This window comes from Malaya genurostris, chromosome 2 (genome assembly GCF_030247185.1).
Source record: "Malaya genurostris strain Urasoe2022 chromosome 2, Malgen_1.1, whole genome shotgun sequence".
NCBI lineage: Eukaryota > Metazoa > Arthropoda > Insecta > Diptera > Culicidae > Malaya > Malaya genurostris.
In genome coordinates this window covers 198062509-198081365 of record NC_080571.1, presented here as the reverse complement: position 1 = coordinate 198081365, position 18857 = coordinate 198062509, and the positions used below count along the sequence as shown (strand labels likewise).

At 38.1% G+C, this 18857-nt stretch overlaps 1 protein-coding gene across 6 annotated transcripts in view; it reads right to left on the bottom strand.

The window, feature by feature from the left end:
• The window catches only part of LOC131426934 (semaphorin-1A), a 530738-nt gene that overhangs the window by 40407 nt on the left and 471474 nt on the right, over nt 1-18857 (bottom strand). For all 6 annotated transcript variants that reach the window (XR_009229208.1, XR_009229211.1, XR_009229210.1 and 3 more), the window contains exons 9-13: nt 15497-15618; nt 14962-15042; nt 7312-7457; nt 7050-7132; nt 6841-6984 (exon numbers count right to left, since the gene is read on the bottom strand). Coding sequence is in view for 1 of the 6 variants with exons in the window: in XM_058589724.1 (XP_058445707.1) it covers nt 6841-6984; nt 7050-7132; nt 7312-7457; nt 14962-15042; nt 15497-15618 (576 nt within the window). In the remaining 5 variants the exon portion in view is untranslated. The remainder of the gene's footprint in view (nt 1-6840; nt 6985-7049; nt 7133-7311; nt 7458-14961; nt 15043-15496; nt 15619-18857) is intronic.

Sequence of the window (18857 nt, the reverse complement as noted above, 5' to 3'; positions counted from 1 at the left end):
TAATGAGTGGTATTATTTTAATTTCTATTCTACTTCATTCGATGAGACTTTCTTATAACAGTATTCGAATAATTTATTTTGTTAATAGACAGTATGTTCTGAATCTTCCAAATTCGTCAGATTTTGTAATGTGTAAATTCTATGAACATTATGAACATTTATAAGTTTTTGAACTACAGCAATTAGGGTTAAGACGGATTTGGCGGACCTGGCCGGCACCAATACTGATCAAAGAACTCTGGGGTTACCAGACCCATTATTTCGTTTCGGGAGGGGCCAGTTGACTTTATCATTTCTGGAAGATCCGGAAAGATTTTGTCGAAAACGTCGGAACGGAACTCATATCGATTTCTTAGATATTGAACCAATATCTTGGCCTATTTCACGAACTTATTCAAATGAAAGGTGTTATTATCCCGTATTACATTTGATTTGATCGAGATCTAACTTCTAGGAAATACAGGGTGATGAGTATTGATCATTTTTAAATCGTCATTAGAATTAACGTTGCAACAAAAATGGAAAAATCTTCTCCACTTGGTTCAAAGCTGTTTCAATTTCGAAGTCTCGTTAATTGGTTTTTATACAAACTTGGCTTCACCGGTTTCCGTTTTTCGGTTCCGGAAATAGCTCCCTTAGTCTGATTCGTGGAGAACGGAAAACATCTTCTAAGTTTGTAGGTCATATTAGTTGACGACTATACAAACGTGCATTGGCTATACTGGATCCAGTTTCAGGTTCCGGAAGTAGTAGTATAAATTCCAATACGAAACTCATATCGATTTCTGAGAGATGATTTGAGGTTTGGGAATAGATAATAGTTCGAGGAAGCCAAATCAGGTGAACAAGGTGTTTAAGCAAGTAATTAACCATGGTAGCGATGCTCATATGCTTCAGTTAAGCCTATTTTACAGAAATTTAGTTCTTCAATCGCTCCATTAATTCACGCTAATACTTGCATTTATGTTTTAAAATATTACTTTAAAAGTATACTATGACAATCCCTGAAAACCAACATCATGATCTTTCTCACCCATTGAGTCTGCTGATGCTTGGAAGCTCTCGTGCCGAGTTCAGTCCATTGTCGGGTAATCATTCTGTTCTCTGGCGTATAATAATGGATCCAGTCAAACATGTATTCGAAGTGCGCTTGCGTTCGTCTTTTTTAGTCCTAAATAAGGTAGTGTTGGATGCAGCGGCAGTATTATTTTAGTTCCTTTTGCACTGGTTTTAATTTCTATTTTATGTAATTTTTACACTGTCAAAGAACAGTGGACCATCACGAAACTCCATAAATCACAATCTCATGGTGTAATCTGCAGGAACAACAGCTCCATAATATTCATCTTCCTTCATCATTCATTTGTGCCTGCTTCTGATTTCGAGTATAATAAGTCTTATGTCTTTCCGGATATGGTTCTGGAAGCTACTCGTACACTAAAAAGAAATGCACGGGCGTCCGGATGACATACGTTCTTCAGTGTTTTGTTAAAAGATCAAAGTTCTTGCCAAGCCATTGTGTGAAATTCATAACCAATCGTATATATTGCCGTATATAATTTCATTCAAATGGCTGCCTCGGCTGGCCTTGCAGTACGCAATACGGTCGGTCCAGTTTTTCAGTACATTTTCGATTGTATGAGGCTTTATTTCAGCTATGGCTGCACGAATGTTGTCCTTCAAGGCTTAAATTGACTCTGGCTTGTCCACATAACACTTATCTTTGACAGCCCCCCAAAGATAATAGTCTAACGGCGTCAAATCACAGCTCCGAGGCGGCCAAACGACATCCGAATTGCGACTGATAATTCAATCTTCGAAGACTGTGCGCAGAAGATCGATCGTAGCGTTGGCTTTGTGGCACGGAGCGCCGTCTTGTTGGAACCAAATGGTGTCCAAGTCTTCCACTTCAAGTAACGGGAAGAACCAAAAGCTAATCATGGTGCGGTAGCGCTCGCCATTGACCGTGGCGGAGGATCCTGCCTCATTTTCGAAGAAAAATGGCCCAATGATGCCATCAGACCAAAATTCGCACCAAACCGTCACTCTCTGAGGATGCATCGGCTTCTCCATGCAGAGATGTATGACGAAGAGCAAGAAAAATTTCTCCCCTCGCACTGACAACTTCAACGAGAGCTCTTCTCTTTCACATATATACACCACTGTTGTATAAAGTGTGCACGCATCATGAGTGCGTTTGTTGATTTCCTTTTACCTCCTCCACTGAATCGCACCAAAGTGCTAGAGCATTAGCTAATAAATTCTCTGAGGTGGATGCAGATACTTTCACAGAGGTGTAAACGACGGTGAGCACTCTGGTGTATGGTTTGCGTAGAAGAAGCGTGGGCACGCAAAATCAGCAAAATAACACAATTTATCGTTAAATTTTCGGTTTCCATTGCAAATTTTTCATAGCAAGGTCAGATCTTCTCACTATTAATTGAAGTTCACAGAAGTGTTCGCTCACCATCACGCGCCAGTGATCACTTGGGTGTTTTTAGGCGAGAGCACGTGAGAGCGATTCGTGCGAAGAGAATGTTATTCTCTCGCACCAGCTTCTTTCAACACAAGCACGCACTCAAAGTCTGTCTGTCTGGACACTGAGAAGAAGTGCGCTTTCCGCTTTGTGTGGAGTGGAGCAAATGTATCTGCAGTGTATAATTGAAACCTACGCCCTGGTGTATCACTCTAGTGAAATGCCATCTATGTCTCCATGATAACGTGCGGGTTTTCCGTCCCCCAGATGCGACAATTTTGTTTATTAACATACCCACCGAGATAAAAATGTGCCTTATCCGAGAAGATAATTTTATGACAAAAATCGGTTTCTATAGAAAAATCATGCTCGCCTCATATCGCTTTTTTGTTCTTGGTAGCGAAAGCGGTTGACAGGTTCTAAAGGTTTCAGAAGTCCGAAATAGATAACACCGGTCTGGTCCCACCACACACAGCATGCTCTTTTTCCGACCGTATCAATTCGGTCCTTCTGTTGATATCGAGAATTCACCCATGACTTCTTGCGTTTAAGGCCATCGTCCAAGTACCATGCGCACGGGTGGTTTTAGGAAATTTTCGATGAAAAAAAAATTTGCAAAATTTGCCAAAACCAAAAACATACAGACCAAGGATGGCTTTTATCGTATCAAAGAACGCTCACCAGCAACTCTTCACACGATTGAATCAGTGCCATCAAAAAGAGACGGATCTCATCGCAACAACAAAAACTCGGCATGGCTCATTTAACATAGAATCGACACCAGTACGAGAGCGAATTTCTCTCGATGACATTTCTCAGAATCAAAGGTTAGCACGCTGCTGTGGGGATCCTCTCTGAAGCAACAAACGGTCGCTTGTTCTCGTTTCGCGATCCGATTCTATACAGGCAGTTGATAATTGCGATAGAATCATTTTACTATTGCCGCTTATTCTAACTATGTGCATATAACTTTTGTATAAGTTGTGTCTATGAAAATGTCTGTGAATGCTCCACACAAGGGTTTTGAAATATTGCAACCTAGTATGAGAATCATCAAGTTGAATCATCGATTCGATTTTCTGCGATAATTGTCAACTTGCGATTCTCTCTTGGGAAATTCCACACAGCAACGATCATTATCAGACTGTAAATTTTTTCTAAGGGCCGTGAAATACTCAGTGTATGAAATGGAGCGAAGAAATGTAGAAAAATTTTCTCGCGGTTCATGCAATGAGAGACTCGAGTTCTTGTAGGATCGTCTATCGGATTGGAAATGTTGTATACAATATAGCAGCTTCTGTCAATTTTTCGGCAATCACACGGAACCACCCGCGATCCCATTTCAACCAGAATATTAGTTAATTTTCTGAATACGATTGGTTAAAATTTGGTACAACTAATCGATTGTTGTTTTAACTAAACTGTCATTTTTGTTTTTCGATTAGCAGAAACGATGGTTGAAACAACTAATTTAACTGTTTGAAAAAAAATGCTGTCAATTAGTGAGGACACATACCTTTCAATTCAACAAATATTTTAGTTGAAATAACTGGTGTTGTTATTGAAACAAAATTCTGTTAGTTGAAAAATAAATCGGGTTTATTTGTTTTAGACATTGCAAATAGTTGAATCAATTCGAAAAATGTTATTGATTTGGGAAAATTTTAGTCAATTTATATGAGCTTGGGTGCATCAACCGCTGGGAATTGGAATTTTGCGACGGCAATTCAAACGCGCCATTCAATCGCAGCGCGTTCTATGTGTTTGAAACCCTTCGCTCTTGTTACTTTCATAAATTCAATTCATGTCAAAAAGCGTTTTATTGCTAAACCATGAACATCATCATCGGTATCAAACAGCTGGAACTAAAACAGTCTGCTGGAAGTAAATAATGATCGAATTTGAAGCATACAATTTTTGCGCATACCTGAAGGATTACGAGATGATCATTCATTAACATTTTCTAATTTGTCACCAAATCTTTTTCATCTTAAACAAGGTTAACTTTATCACAACACCGCTGTTAGATAAACACTTGTTATCATAAATTTTCTCAAATCGAATGAACACAATTTCACCAAACGCTTTAACCATCGATGTTGTTTTCATTGACATTTTGAAGCGACGCGAACAGATTTCAACTAAAAAAGTTGATTTTGCATTGCAATTATTGTTTTGCTTTCAACTGTCTCCGGCATTTGACAGCATTCAAAACAACATATTTTTCAACTACTTGAATATATGCAAATCAAAAACCATATTGGTTGAATCAAAAATAAATTAGTTAAATCAACTATCGCAAAAATCAAAAACTGCGATATCGCAATTTTATGATCGAAGGGTTCTCCGTGCACCAACACTGATACAGACCTTTGAAAAACTTTTATCTATCTACAGGGCTGGAAAATTCGAAAAATTTTCCGAGTGTTATCAAAAATAGAATGCTTTTGTGATCTTTCACAATTATTTGAAAAAATAATGCGCTGATATAATTTTTTTCGAATAATTCTTTCTCTGGCTGCAAGGATTACATTCAGATACATTTTTGAAAAAGCTTTCCATTTCATATAAACGATTTCGTTGTATTTTGACGATTCGGAAGTACTAAATGAAATACAAATTATTTCGCAACAATGCTAATTCAACTTATAAATGGAGAAATGTTAGTTTTGTGAAGTTTTCTCAGTTTTCCACAGAATAAGAACATTTTCCATACCGTTTGATTCTAGTTGAAAGCTGATAATAACATGACTCGATGGAATGTAGCTTTTTCGTTACCTCATAGAAATGGTTTCCAACATCGTCGGAAAAGTAAGCATTACTTGTTTCAAATATCGTTAGTAAAAAACATGGGAATAGTATTGCGTTCACACAAACAAATTTCATAGTCAGAGGACGGGTAGAGCGCAGGCGCGTAGCCAGAGAAAATTTTCGGGGGGGGGGGTTTTAGAACATGGTGATAAATCAACACATGTACAATTTATATCACAATGTTTCCCATGGGTTATAATTTTTTGTTTCGGGGGGGGGGGGGGGGGGGGGGTTTTGAACCCCTAAAACCCCCCCTGTGTACGCGCCTGGTAGAGCGTGATGGGTTAGTCGATGCCTTTCATGCAACCCACCTGTGTTCGATCCCCAAGCCCGCACATGGGGTCAGAAAGCATTTTTGGCCCGAAAAGGCGAATGACCTTAAGGTTAAACCTCTATAATAGAAACAAAAAAATCATAGTCTTCTGATTACCCACTGAGAAATGGGGTCATTCATCGGACGAACTGTGAAAAGTATTGGACTACCGGAGGACTTCCGTTGAACATTTTTTCTTACCTTCTACGATTGGTTCAGTACACTAACACTTACACAACTACTGGATGTTCCTTATGTCGTTGTACTACACTAGTGAGCACTGCAGCAGAGTTTAGTAAATGGAAACAGTGTAAAAAATTTTATTCAGCTCCGGATATGCTTGCCGAGTTCGTTTAGTGAGCTGTATTCAATAAAAGTGTGGTCGTTTCCTCCTCATGATGGATTCACTTCTTTTGGTCTCATCGAAAAACCAGAACAAAGAAATTGAATCCCCTAAAAAGTTGAAACAACAGACCAAATCGAAAAACGGTTTCCGGCGAGTTAACGCGCTACAGGCATTGTTCGTCAATTAAAAAGGAAAAGTTGGAAAGTTACTTTTCTCGATCACCAGATACATGTGCACAATGTTATTGTTCAGTCTGCACATGGATGGTAGCCAAAGAGTCTGTGACGATAGTGGAGTTTCATCGAGACACGTTTTATATTCTTTCAGTGAAGAAATGATGGAACGCCTGATTCCAGGAAATAGACATCACATAATTTGCAATAGAAGAATTTCTCAAGCCAGCAATCATTCAAGGACGAATAGCTTCGATTTCCTTCTTTTAACAAAGTGTGGATAACAAGCATCGGCACTCACAGAAATGATGCTAACCTGACCGGAAAGTGTCGGACCGGTCTACCGAGCAATCGTAAAGCAGCGATTGATTGGATTGTTACAGCCCGTGCTTGCTGTGCTTCGGGGAAAAAAACGAATTCCGGGTCATTGGATTTGGATTCCATTGTCCGGATTCGATTTAGCAATAAAGTTCATCTGGTAAGTATGTGAGGATAAAGAACGAGTTCGTATCATTTGAGTGTAACCATTTGTGATTGTCGTTTGGTTTAACTTTTTTAATAGTATTTTGTGAAATTGAAGCGTCATGGATTTCAATAATTTGACCACGAGCACGCTAACTACTAAATGCTAGAATTTCAAAAATGAAAAAGAAAGTATACTGTTGAATTCACTTCGTCAGATTCCTGCTGAAGCTATTAAAGAAATGAAACAATTTCTTACCGTACTGCATCGTTCGCACAATTTCTAAGCTTCGCACCGGTTCGCTAGTTGGAAGAGCATCTATTTCTTCAATGACAACCGAAGATACCTTTTTGTTGGAATCCGCCGATTCTGCATTCACCGTTTTGATGATTTTTCCGTGATCTGGTGAATAAAGTAGAAATATCGTGTGAGCGGCGAGAACCGGCAAAGATGGGCGTCACACATACCTGTACCAACGAAAATTACATCGTAGGTTTTCCCACCTGGAGTTTTGATCTGTGCATCGACGGCGATTGCAGCGAACCGATAGCTGTATGGAAAAATGAGTGGAAGGAAAGCGACGGAAAAATTAGTACATTTACGCTTGACAAGGTGCGAATTGCATAATTTATGAGGGAGAATTCATAACTGGTCGCTGGATTTAATTAATCCTGCTAAAATAACATAACCAGTCTAGCGCCAGAAAGTCGACGGGAGTATGGAACCTACACTGTGCTAACGCGAGTCAGAATTGGTGAACCGAAAAATGTTGGCACATTTTCATCCATCAGTGAGTGCGTCTTTTTGAAGTTGAGCGTTAAATCTGGCAACGTTCGCGAGTCGTTGTGGCACGAGCCGGGTCGCGGATCCGGAACCTGTGAAGTACACGAACAAAGAAGAAACAGTACTGAATTAGTTTTTTTTAAATAAATGGTAGTAGGCAGGAGCGCAGATTCATTAGTAAGATTAATGGGGAAAGTTTTCGGTATGTACATTCCGAAATATGTAAACTCCTTTTTAATGAAATCTGTTCAAACAGCTGCACACTGAAGGTTTTGTGAAAGAGATGTTCTGTTTCTAACTACGTTTGAAGCGAAGCAGCTCGATTTCAAAACATATAGCAAATTCCTCCTGCTCCTAACAAATTGATCATATTTAAAACCCATAAATTCACAGTAAGAATTTTTTGTTGTTTGGGTGTGAAAGTTTTAACCTTATGAAAGCCAAAAATCAAGATTTCTAAAAATAATGCTTTCCTACATTAGGCACGTGATTTACTGGATTTTTTAACCTATGTTCATGAGCAAAACAATGTTGTTTCCAATTGTTGTGAGCTATGCAGTAATTAGATTTTGGAGGCAGCAAACAACGTTCCTCGCCGTTCGCCCGTTATACCTCATTCATCATTTACAGCTACTGGGCTCAGAGCATTGCATATTCTAGATACAATTTATTATGGAATGCTGGACTCGATTCTATCGGTTGCTTGGAAGAAAAGTCCGATAAGCTTACTGCTTTCGATAGAAATACTTTTCAATATCACTTTATACTCACAGGCACATTCCCAGGTTATTGGAAAGAATTATAGTTATTATTATTATTACTAAAGTGTACCCAAAAAAATGACACATTACAAATGGCAAAAGGCGCTTCTGGAGGCATTCCTACACATATTTGATCGTTGATCGTTATGTATGGCTTGCTGAATATACCGCACCCACAGATCGCCTGCCATATCAAGTACTTCTTGGCAAATTATTCGACCTTCATCTTCCGGAACTTCTTCGATACTTCCAAGTAAAACTTGTTGATAAAAATTCCAACCCGGGAGTCCGTCTCATCGTCGTTTACGATATATTTCGGCTTCACCAACCACTTATGGTTTCGGGATTTTGGTCACTGTATTCTGTTTATGGGTAGTTATCGGTTGGATTGGGCGCCTTCATGGTCTATTGAATGAAATAAACAGCAGAATTGACCTTGGATCTGAATCAAAATTTCGGATTGTACTTGAAGAACTCCCTCGCTTTTCTTCGTTCCATTGACAGTTATTCGTAGGGTCGTCAGATATTCCATTAACGGGTTTACTACACGAAGCAGGGTGGAATAGTCTATTCCCAACTGTTTCATTAGAGGTTCGTAAGTAAGGTCCAGCCAGTAAGTAAATGCCATATATGCCGAGTTTTTAGCAGTTATATAGAGATTTAGTGGTTCATTTAGCTTAAGTAAATTGGCTACAAATATTTCTAACTGGTCTTGAATTGTCCATTGAAATCGTAACTGTTTTGGAGTTCCACAAGGCAGTTCAACGATCTATGCTTTTCAGTAAAATGTCTATAGCTGTTCTTTTTATAAAGTTTTTTTTTTATTCGGCTCTTTAGCACTTAAGCTTAACGCGGCCGTTTCACAATAAAACACCTGTTTTAATCCAACTATTGGTGTAATGATGCCTTTCTCATATCGATCATACCATCATATATAATACTGTGGTATTCTTCAAAATAATTTTCTTCGATTCTAGTACGAACATCCGAAATCGCTTTGTTTGTCCGTCTACTGATAATGATTACCGATTGGAGCAGTTTTGATGTTGGTTTAGATTTTTATACGTATTTTGTTTCTCCCCTTTAGGTGATGGTATGAAATTTTAAACACATTTCACCCTATAACTCCGGAACCAGAAGTCGGATCCGAATAAAATTCAGGATTTCTGTATAGAACCACAGAAACTTTCATTTGAATCCAAGGTTGTGAAAATCGGTCAAACCATCGCTGAGAAAAGTGAGTGAGATCCATTTGGGAAAATATGACCCCTATTTCCGATGATTCCGGAATCGAAAACCGGAAACCACGATAATTTGAATCAGTTTTTTTGACTGTCTACAGGTAATTACTATCAAATGGAGTAGTTTTGAGGACAATTTAGAATTTTTTTTACCCATTTAAAGATAGTATAAACATTTTAACACACTTTACCCTATAATTCCGAAACCGGAAGTCGGATCCTGATATCAGGTGTACAACTTTGCTTTCGCCGTTTTCCGATAGGTGGCTGTACCGGCTGAGGCTGGTTAAAATACATAGATGATAATGCCTTTAAAGTGAGTGTGTACAGTGCCTAACGAATTGTCATCGCCGTTTCAGTGACAGTTGTTCTTGTTTTCGTATTATTCACGCTAGAAAATGTCTGTTTATGTGCACAATTCTCTCCATTTGCGGGAAGTTTTACTTTTCTGTTACAATTCGAAAAAAAAAATGCAACTGAAGCGCATCGAATGCTTTCAAAAACTTACGGTGATACTGCTCTGAGTAAAAGATCGTATCGGGAGTGGTTTCAACGTTTTTAAAATGGTGATTTCGATGTCGAAGACAAACATGGTGGTGGAAGAGAAAAAAACTTCAATTTGGTGAGATCAGCTCGGTGTGATTTACTACAAAATCTTGAAACCGGGTGAAACCATCACAGGAGATCGCTACCGAAAGCAACTGATGCGCCTTAGTCGCGCGCTAAAAGAAAAGTGGCCACAGTATCAAGAGCGACAAGGCAAAGTCATCTTCCAACACGACAATGCTCGGACTCACGTCGCAAAAGTGGTCAAAAAGTACCTGGAAACGCTGAAATGGGAAGTCTTGCCCCACCCGCCGTATTGCCCAGATGTCGCCCCTTCTGACTTCCACATATTTCGTTCGATGGCACACGGCCTGTCAGATCAACATTTCCAATCCTTCGAAGAGTTGGAAAAATGGATTGCTTCATGGATAGCGTCAAAAAAAGGACTCCTTTTTTCAAGCCGGGATCCGAAAATTGCCGGAAAGATGGGAGAGAGTTGTCGCTGGCGACGGACAATACATCTGTGAGCACTTTTTCGCAATAAAGCTTTAAATTTTGGAAAAAAAAACGGCGGAAGCAAAGTTGTACACTTAATAAAATTCAGAAGTTTTGTATATAATCATAAGACCTTTAATCTTCGTTTGCTAAAATCGGTCACACCATCTTTGAGAAAAAATAGTACACCTATTTTCATTTTTTGCATATTTTACCCCCAAAACTCCGAAACCGGAAGTCCTTTCCAAACGAAATTCAAACATTTTGTATGGGATATTAGGACCTTTCATTCGAGTCTAAGATTATGAAAACCGGTTCAGCCGTTTCTAAAAAATTGGCGTGATTTCCTGACTGGAATACACGATCACTTTTTTCGATACTTCCGGAATCAGGAACGAAGATCCGGTATACCCAAAATCAATGTATTTGGTCATCAACTAACCCAATCTGTCCAATTCAAGAATTTTACGGGTATTAGAATGTATTTGATTGAATTGTTCGTGTCGCATACAAAAACACGTCGCTGAAAATGGATTTTTTATACCTATTAGTCTGTAATTCCGGTACCGGAAGTCGAACCCAGATGAAATTTGGTTGGGGTTGTAAGACCTTTCATTTGAACCGACGATTGTGGAAATTGTATGAGCGGTCTTTGAGAAATTCGATTTCCCCTTTTAGTTCATTTTACACAATTTACCCCGTAACTCTCGAACCGGAAGTCGGATCCAGATGAAATTCAATAGCAACCTATGGAACTACAAGACCTTTAATTTAAATCTTAGTGGAAGGAAATCGGTTGAGCGGTATCTGAGAAAATCGAGTGCACGTTTTCTTCATTTTTTGTACATTTTACCCCGTTACTCCCGAACCAGAAGTCCGACACACACACAGACATTTGCTCAGTTGGTCGAGCTGAGTTGAATGGTGTATGACATTCGGCCCTCTGGGCCTCGGTTAAAAAGTCGTTTTTCACAGTGATTGCATAACCTTTCTATGTGAAATAGGCAAACATATTTTTTTTTTTTGCTGGACCTTGTTGTAATTTTTTCCTTGGACGAGAGGCGCTTATGCTGTTATCTAGTGAATGAAGGGGGAGCAGTGGTTCGCTATTCATGCTTCCGGCTATTGGTTCGACATCACTGTTATTTTCGGTACAATCGTTACTTATTTCACAGACATTGGGTAAGTTGTTAACTTCAGCTGGTGTACTTTGTTCTATAGAGGATACTGATGATTCCTCTTCAAGCACATGCGTAAGAAACGTACACCATTCAAAATACCGGGGAAAAAGCTCTTCCACTTTTCTTTTTCGATAGAGAGAATCACTCCGTATTGGGACATAGTTTTTCGAATATAAGGATCGCACACGCACTTCTATAGCACTATCTTCCACATATACTGGAATGTTGTACTTAACGTTCTTGTGCTCCACATAGTGCACATTGTTATTGTCTTTTGCGAATTGAATTGCATCCAATTCTTTATAAAACTGGTTGTAAACAACATTATTTGTCTTATTGCATTGAAGTAAATGCACACGTTTAATGTCAAGATGCATTTGCTTTTAAAGGGAACCTTCAAGTTCTCGTATCGAAGGTCAAATTTTGCGTTGCCTGAAGTCAACAATAATTGTATTCTTTCGTAGCGACGACAGCTTTTGTTCTTTTGGTTCACTCATTTGGAGATCGTTCTATTGTTCACTACACAATACTGTACTTGGTTTCTTCCGTCTCGAACGTAAACGGTTCTGTTTTATCGACTGACTTGGATGAGATGTGAATGCGAACTGTCTATAGCTGTTATTTGCTGACAACTTCAAAGTCAAGCAAAGTCTTGGCATTACATTCCTTTTGTGGAATTTGGCCTCTCTGTTTCAACAGACTTCGCAGTCTCGATTCTTAGTGTACAGAACCATTGCATGGCTGGGGTGCTACGATTCTACTGACATTAAGGATCCTTCCAGGTCGGGGCTTGAACATACGACAACTGGTTTGTAAGACCAGCGTCCTATGCATTGAACCGCCAACCCGGGACGACGACGACTTCAATCTCTATCATTTGAATGAAAAACCAAAAGACACCCTTTTCTCTAAAACACAATGGGAGGTGTTCGCAAAGCGGTGCAACAGGATACTCCTGAATGCATCAAACCGATCACGTTTATGTCGTTTACTCGCAAACGTTTAATATTATTGTATGGTTATAATCTCACGCGAATAGTTCTGGAGCGAGAACCCTTCGTTAACAATTTCAAGATCTCGAAGCGTTTTGGTTTTATGTTTCGAATTACTGAAAACTTCACTAGCATATATTGCATCAAATGACTCTTTAGTGGTCTGGTTCACATTACGCTAGAATGTAGAACAGTGGACTGCAAAAACGAACTAAAAAACGTGATTAATCCACCTAGCAGTGAGATGATACCTTTTTTTTATCAATCCGCATGTGTTTTTTTCATGAATATTCTTCGGTTTTCATTACATTATTTTAATGACCGTCGTTTTAAGCTGCAATTTGACATTTAAATCACTCATTACTCTATCTAAAAGTGGGACAATCGATTAAACATTCCATGATATGTCGAAGTAAGTTCCACTTTAGAATTTACGGCAATTTAAGGTACTTCCAGAGCCGGTATTCAGGAGCCAACATAACCCAAACCGATTCGTATGGCCATATGACGAATAAATTGCAATAGTTTTGAGTCCTACTTTCAAGCTTTTCGGGATTATCATCTTCTATATCGGTTTGAATTTTAAAAATTCATTCCCTGTAATTCCAGAATCGGAATTCAGCATTGGATAAAATTAACTAATTTTGTGTGGGACTATAAGTTAATTTTAATTTGAATTTTTTTTCTGAAATTCGATTTGGCTTTTTTTGAGAAAACGATTGAGCTTTGAGAAACGATTCGATACTGGAGCCGGAATTCGAAAACCAGTAGTTTACATTTGTTTCAAAATGTTTAAAAATCAGTGTAGACATCTTTGAGGAATCGTAGTACGAGTTAAATTGTTCCTTCCGAATCGAAAACTGAATACCACTAAAACTGAAATAAGTTTATTTGGTTGTCGACTATTCAAATCAGCAAATCTTAGATGATTCTTAGATTTCATTTGAATCTTAGATCGGTTCAGCCATCTACGAGGAAAATGAGTTACACAATTTTAATTTCGTTTCACATATCATCCTTTAGTTCCGGAACAAGAGGTCGGAACCAAACATAATTAAGGAACCTTGTTTGAAAGCATTCGAATTTTCATATGAATCTGAGTTTGTAGAAAACGGTTAAGTCATCTTCGAAAAAAGGTAAAAAATTGAGAGAAATTATTTGTCACATACGCATTTGCTAATCTCGACGAACTGATTCGAATGGTATATGGGTGTTATGTTCTTCCAGCATTTATTGCTGTAAGCAGTTTAAATCAATATAATTATGAAATCGTTCTGAATTCGGTACTGCCATTTTTCCAATATGTCATATTCGAACGATTATGTTGCCAAAAACGAACCGTGCTAAAATCGGTCCGAGGCAAAATGTCATGAAAAAGGATGCTGTACACAGTCTTTTTAGTACTTAGAAACAATTGTATGTAACAGTGTAAAAAATCGTGTTTTACGTTGCTCCCAAGCTTTTCTTTGCCATACAGCGCTTAGAACTTCTACTGCTGGAATATGGGGAAAAGTCGTTTACACAAAAATTTCGATATCTCCGTTAAAAATGGACGGATTTTAACAATCTATGGCTTGTTGGATAGCTATTACCGTGCGGAATCTAAGTCTTAAAACATATTCTGTTTTCAAGGTCAATTGTGACAGATACTGTCAAAAAATTGAAAATTTTGACATATAACTTCGTATAACTCAAAAAGTAAACATCCGATCTCAAAACCATTCAATAGCGTTCTGGGTGACGGGGAGACCTTTCATTTGCGACTAGTTTGATCAAAATCGGTCCAGCCATCTCTGAGATCTCGACCTCTTAGTTGACAACACACATACAGACACACACACATACACACACACACACACAGACATTTGCTCAGTTCGTCGAGCTGAATCGATTGGTATATGACATTCGGCCCTCCGGGCCTCGGAAAAATATTCGAAAGTTCGAGCGAATTCTATACCTATTTTTTATATATATAAAAAAAGGTAAAAACTGTTCATTAGTTTAATCATCTATCAAATCTAGTCTTGAACCCGTCTACCGGAACGTATTAGAAAAATTATTTTTACATAGTATGTGCTGATGGCCAATGCAGCATTTTTTTCTCCATGGCAAAACGTTACGAAACTGTGTCTGGCACTGGCAGAGATAGTGCAACATAGAAATCAACCGCGACTCGATCCGGATGCCTTTGATCATTTACATCAAAAGTGTACCCTTCGGTTTGCGAACCATAAATGCTCCCCTGTGAAGCACAAATCGACGAGGCTCGATGAGCGCATAAAAACACACATACACAGCGAAAGGGAGCAGTTCAAAGGCAAGCGGAAGGCAGCATATAAAATATAAAAATAAGTTAGCCGTACCGAGAAGAAACACTTACCTTCGATGGGTTAACATGTAGCCAATTAGAGTTGATTCCACTTTGCTCCTTGAAATTTCCCTCGAACGTGTCGGCGATATCCTGCAAGTAATTTTTTACCAAAGCGAACAAAAAAAAAAGTTATAAGAAATGACATTTCAGGTAGTAGTTAATTAAATTAAAAAGTCTGCTATTTCATTCGTCAGCAATTTTAAACCCATATCCGAGATGAAATTTTTGTTATGTAAATTGAATCGGTTTAATAAATCCATTTGGCAAAATTTAAATTTTCTGCCTAGATATGTACTTAAACGAGCAAACAAAGAAACTTGAGGTAATTTTCAGTCTAAAATAAAATACATTGTGAATGAAAAGCTTATTCTTGAATATACGAACTTTTCTGAAACCTCAAATATCATGGAGATTGAATCATTCATTCCAACAACAAACAACGACAATTGCTGGTAGCTGTGGAGCTACCGGTGATGAGAAAGCCGAACGAAATAGCGTCGAAATATGAAATTAAACACATCTGGGAAAGGCGGCTGGCACTTACCTGTAGCGAGAATGCGCATATCGCCGAACCCGCAATCGCATTGGTCGACGTTGTGAATACGGCGTAGATTAGCTTGGAATTGCCGTGACCGTACCGACCTTCGATCATGTTGCTGGTCGATTCTGCAATTGGAAATTGTTTACGGAGAGTTAGCGAACTGACACTGATTGGAGTTTGGGAAAAAGTTTGCATACGGCAGCGTTTGAAATAGTTAATTAGATTTGATCCGTGTAAATGCAAAATGCAATCTAACAAGAATTTCGATCGATGAGTAAATTTATTGAAAATATTGTTTGAGGACAGTTTATGCTTCCTTCGAATCTACCAGTACATCGAAAACAGTTAGTTTATTTGAAGCTTGAATTTATATTTGTTAGTGGAAAATGATAATACTCATTAATATCTTACATATTCACTGCCTCGAGTAATATTTTGGAAGACAATTTACAATAAAACTGCGTTAGAAGAAATTTTTAACAGAAAGCATCAGTTTGTTGGAACGCTCTGATGTACGTCAATCTGAATCAAGTGTATGCCAAAGAGTACGCAAGATCATTTCATTTTTTTTGTTTATTATATTCCTTCAAAGTTTCACTTACGGAACAAAATAAAAGAAAAATCTGTTTTTATGCGGCTAGTGGTATAATTATACCTCTTTTATAACACTTTATAAATATAATGAAGCAATTCTTCAAAAATATTTCTTTGGATCTTGATTTGGAACAAGAAAGATTCTATGGCATAAACTAGCAAAACCTTTTCAATACGTTCACAGTTTTCAGTCAAATTTAGAAGAATTTTTCACATAGTTGCTTTCAGTGTTGGGAAAATCAAGATTAGAAAAAGTTCATTTCATTATCACTCGTAAAAAAATCAGTTCAAGACATTTTCTAAAAAAAACTCAGTGACTGAAAAATCCCTTCCGATATTTTCATTCATGAAACAAAGCATCCACAAAACTCTGAACCACGAAGATTACAAGTGATTTTTTGTGTCAGCGTAACTTTATGACGAATTTTCACCCACATAAATATCGCTAAAGAGATAATCGAAAGGGAAAAGAGTCTCCGATGATATTTCGATGTAGAATTTCTTTTACGCTTCGACACCGAAGTGATTCATGCTAGATTGAATAATTATATTATCATCAATAAAATAATCTCCACTGAATAAATTCGCAACTGAACTGAGAAATAATAACTGCGATATTTTCGAATTCAATTATATTCCAAACAGTGATTATAGCAACGAAAGGCTGCTTTAATTTCAGCTGGTTGATACACTTCACTATTTAGGTTAAACCGAATAAAACGCTATTTATAGCATGAATTTGATTTATAGAAGTAACAGGAGCGCAGCATTGTCAGCATGCATCAAACACACAGTAGGCGCAGCGTTTAAATGGTGCGCTCGAATTGGTATAGCGGTAGTCTGCGCTTCGGTTTGGAGGGTAGGTTGTTAACTGCAGCTGGTGTAATTTGTTCTATAGGGGATACGTGGGATGGTTTCGTCGAAGGGGATGCTTCATTGTTGTTGGTGGCTGTCACAGGGGTATTGGGATTGCTTGGGGTTGGTGTGAAGAAAGCACCGTTGTCCTTTGGTGTAGTTGTCTCCTTGTCAAGTGATTTGCACGGGATTCTTGTATCCTGACCGAAAGTCACATAAGAAGGTATAGGCCTCCTCAAGCGCATGCATAAAAAACGTATGCCATTTAGAATACCGGGAAAAAAGTTCTTCCACTTTTCTTTTTCGATAGAGAGAATCTCTCCGTATTGGGACATAGTTTTGCGAATATAACAATCGGTGACGCTTGGGTGAAGATCATGAACACGCACTTCTATAGCACTATCTTCCATATATACTGGAATGTTGTACTTGATATTTTCATGCTCCACATAGTGCACATTGTTATTGTCTTTTGCGAATTGAATTGCATCCAACTCTTTATAGAACTGGATGTAAACAACATTATTTGTCTTATTGCATTGAAGTAAATGCACACGTTTAATGTCAAGATGCATTTGCTTTTCAAGGAAACCTTCAAGTTCTCGTATCGAAGGTCGAATTTTGCATTGCCTGAAGTCAACAATAATTGTATTCTTTCGTAGTGGCAGTAGTTTTTGTTCGTTTTGTTCACTCATTTCGAGATCGTTCTATTGTTCACTACACAATACTGTACTTGGGTCCTTTCATCCCGAACGTAAGCGGTTTTGTTTTAACAACTGACTTGGATGAGATGTGAAAGCGAACTGCCATTTTCGAAATTTTGATTTTTTCTCAATACTGGACTCGCTTTAAATGACGGTTTGAGATTTTTAACCCATTCCACCTTCACATTCACCGGAACCGAAAAGTGTTCTCTGGAATTATTAAACCTTTTATTTGAGTCTGTAAGAAAGTTAAGAAAGTTCCGTTTTTGAATTTTTGGCCACTATTTCCGAAAACGGGAACTAGGAAGCAGTATAAATGAAATCGATTTGCAGTTTTGAGATAAATTTAGAAGAATTTTTTCTTATTTTGCATAGTTGCTGTATATAACGGGGGTTGCATTTTCAAACACTCTTCATCCTGTAATTCCGGAACCGGAAACCAGATCTGGACAAAATTCTACATCATCTGTAATCAACTTATGGGATCCTGCACCCGAACACCAACTGGACACTGGATCCCCCTGAATTGAAGGACAACGTGAACCAAATACAACAACGTTATAATTAATCTAAAGTACTGTTAAGAAATGCCCTCGAAATCTTAGAAATTATGCAGTGTGCCTTATGAAATGTATCGTTAAAAAAAACTTATGAAACCATCAGACCTTTAATTTGAATCCAAGTTTATAAAAATTGGTCCAGTCGTTCCGGAGAAATTTTCGTGGTTTTCGGTTTGGAGTTTAAGATAACTTTTTTCGGTATATCCGGAACTTAAAACTACTATTCATACCCGAAAGCAACGTATTTGGTTATAAACTAGCCAGATCTGCCTAACTAAAGAATTACAAAGCTAGTTGAAAGTAGTCCGCTAGATTTTGCTTGTATCATGTATAGAAACCCGTTCTTGAAATTGAAATTTTCGTACTTATCAGCCTGTAATTCCGCAACCGGAAGTCGCATCCAGATAAACTTCGATAGGATACATGAGATACATTTTTTACTTTTTCATAAGCATCCAAATAGGTATAGAATTTGTTTTAACTTTAGAAAACTGGTTCAAATCCCAATAAGGCCGAGTGTCATATACCAATCGATTCAGCTCGACGAGCTTAGCAAATGTCTTTGTATGCAAAGTTAGGAGGCGTGTTTCTCAGAGATGTTTGGACCGATTTTGACCAAACTAGTTGAAAACGAAAGGTACATTTTTAACG